Raw genomic sequence first — 998 nt, 5'->3', positions numbered from 1 at the left:
TGCTTCAGAAGTTTTTTGTGTGAGCTTTTTTCCCCTCTCCTGGTCCCCTCCCCCCTTTTTTCTTTGCTGGATTCATCCTTTCTCATTTTGTAAACAGTGATTTAATTATATGTCCCCCTTCTTAAAAACAAAGCTCCAATACAGAAGAAATAAACTTTAAAACACAAATTCACTAATCCTCTAGTCTACTGCTGTAGCAATATATAAATAGATTGTGTTAAATGTAGGTAACTGGTGTGTAATCACTTAGAATTATAATTGAGCTACTTACTATTACTCGGTTCAACACAGGTTGAAACCATATGCAAAAGGTAACAGTCTTAAAGTATGATTTCTTCCCTCTGATTTTTCTCCTTCTTTTCTCTCTCCAATTTTCAGGCATGGAAGAGGAGATGGTTTGTGCTTCGCAGCGGCCGTTTAACGGGGGATCCAGATGTATTGGAATACTACAAAAATGACCATGCCAAGAAGCCTATCCGTATTATTGACTTAAATTTGTGTCAACAAGTGGATGCTGGATTAACATTCAACAAAAAAGAATTTGAAAACAGTTATATTTTTGATATCAACACTATAGACAGAGTTTTCTATTTGGTAGCAGACAGCGAGGAGGAGATGAATAAGTGGGTTCGATGTATCTGTGATATCTGTGGGTTCAACCCTACAGATGAGGGTAAGTTCTGTTGGTTTTTCTGAGAAAGTGCGATGCCTACATGCGAAGAATGTTTCAAAGATCAGATGACTATCTTTAGCTGGCATATGTTTTAAAACTTGTATGCATTGGCTGTGAAACTTCCTTGTTACTCTGAAAAAAAAGTAAGCAGAACATACTAAGAATTTGTTACAAATTGTGTGCCATAGAACTTGGACGATGCTCTTCTGTTTTGCATGGTGTTAGGTCTTGAGAGTATAAGAAAAATCTTTAAGTGAAATCATGCAAAACAGAAGATCATCATAATCATCGGAGGAATCCCATTTGGTATAAAAACATATGGTTA

The 998-nt window shown here is 36.3% G+C and overlaps 1 protein-coding gene across 3 annotated transcripts in view; it reads left to right on the top strand.

The window, feature by feature from the left end:
- The first annotated feature begins 384 nt into the window (after positions 1 to 384).
- The window catches only part of GAB1 (GRB2-associated binding protein 1), a 42932-nt gene continuing 42318 nt past the window's right edge, over positions 385 to 998 (top strand). For 2 of the 3 annotated variants that reach the window (XM_009328755.1, XM_009328754.1), the window contains exon 1: positions 385 to 673. In XM_009328755.1, the coding sequence (XP_009327030.1) occupies positions 616 to 673 (58 nt within the window). In that variant the 5' untranslated portion in view covers positions 385 to 615. The remainder of the gene's footprint in view (positions 674 to 998) is intronic. The other variant, XM_009328753.1, reaches the window with a different exon arrangement.

Source organism: Pygoscelis adeliae, unplaced genomic scaffold, assembly GCF_000699105.1.
Source record: "Pygoscelis adeliae isolate BGI_AS28 unplaced genomic scaffold, ASM69910v1 Scaffold66, whole genome shotgun sequence".
Lineage (NCBI taxonomy): Eukaryota > Metazoa > Chordata > Aves > Sphenisciformes > Spheniscidae > Pygoscelis > Pygoscelis adeliae.
Note: the sequence above shows the minus strand (reverse complement) of the source record. Positions and strands in the feature narration are given on the sequence as shown.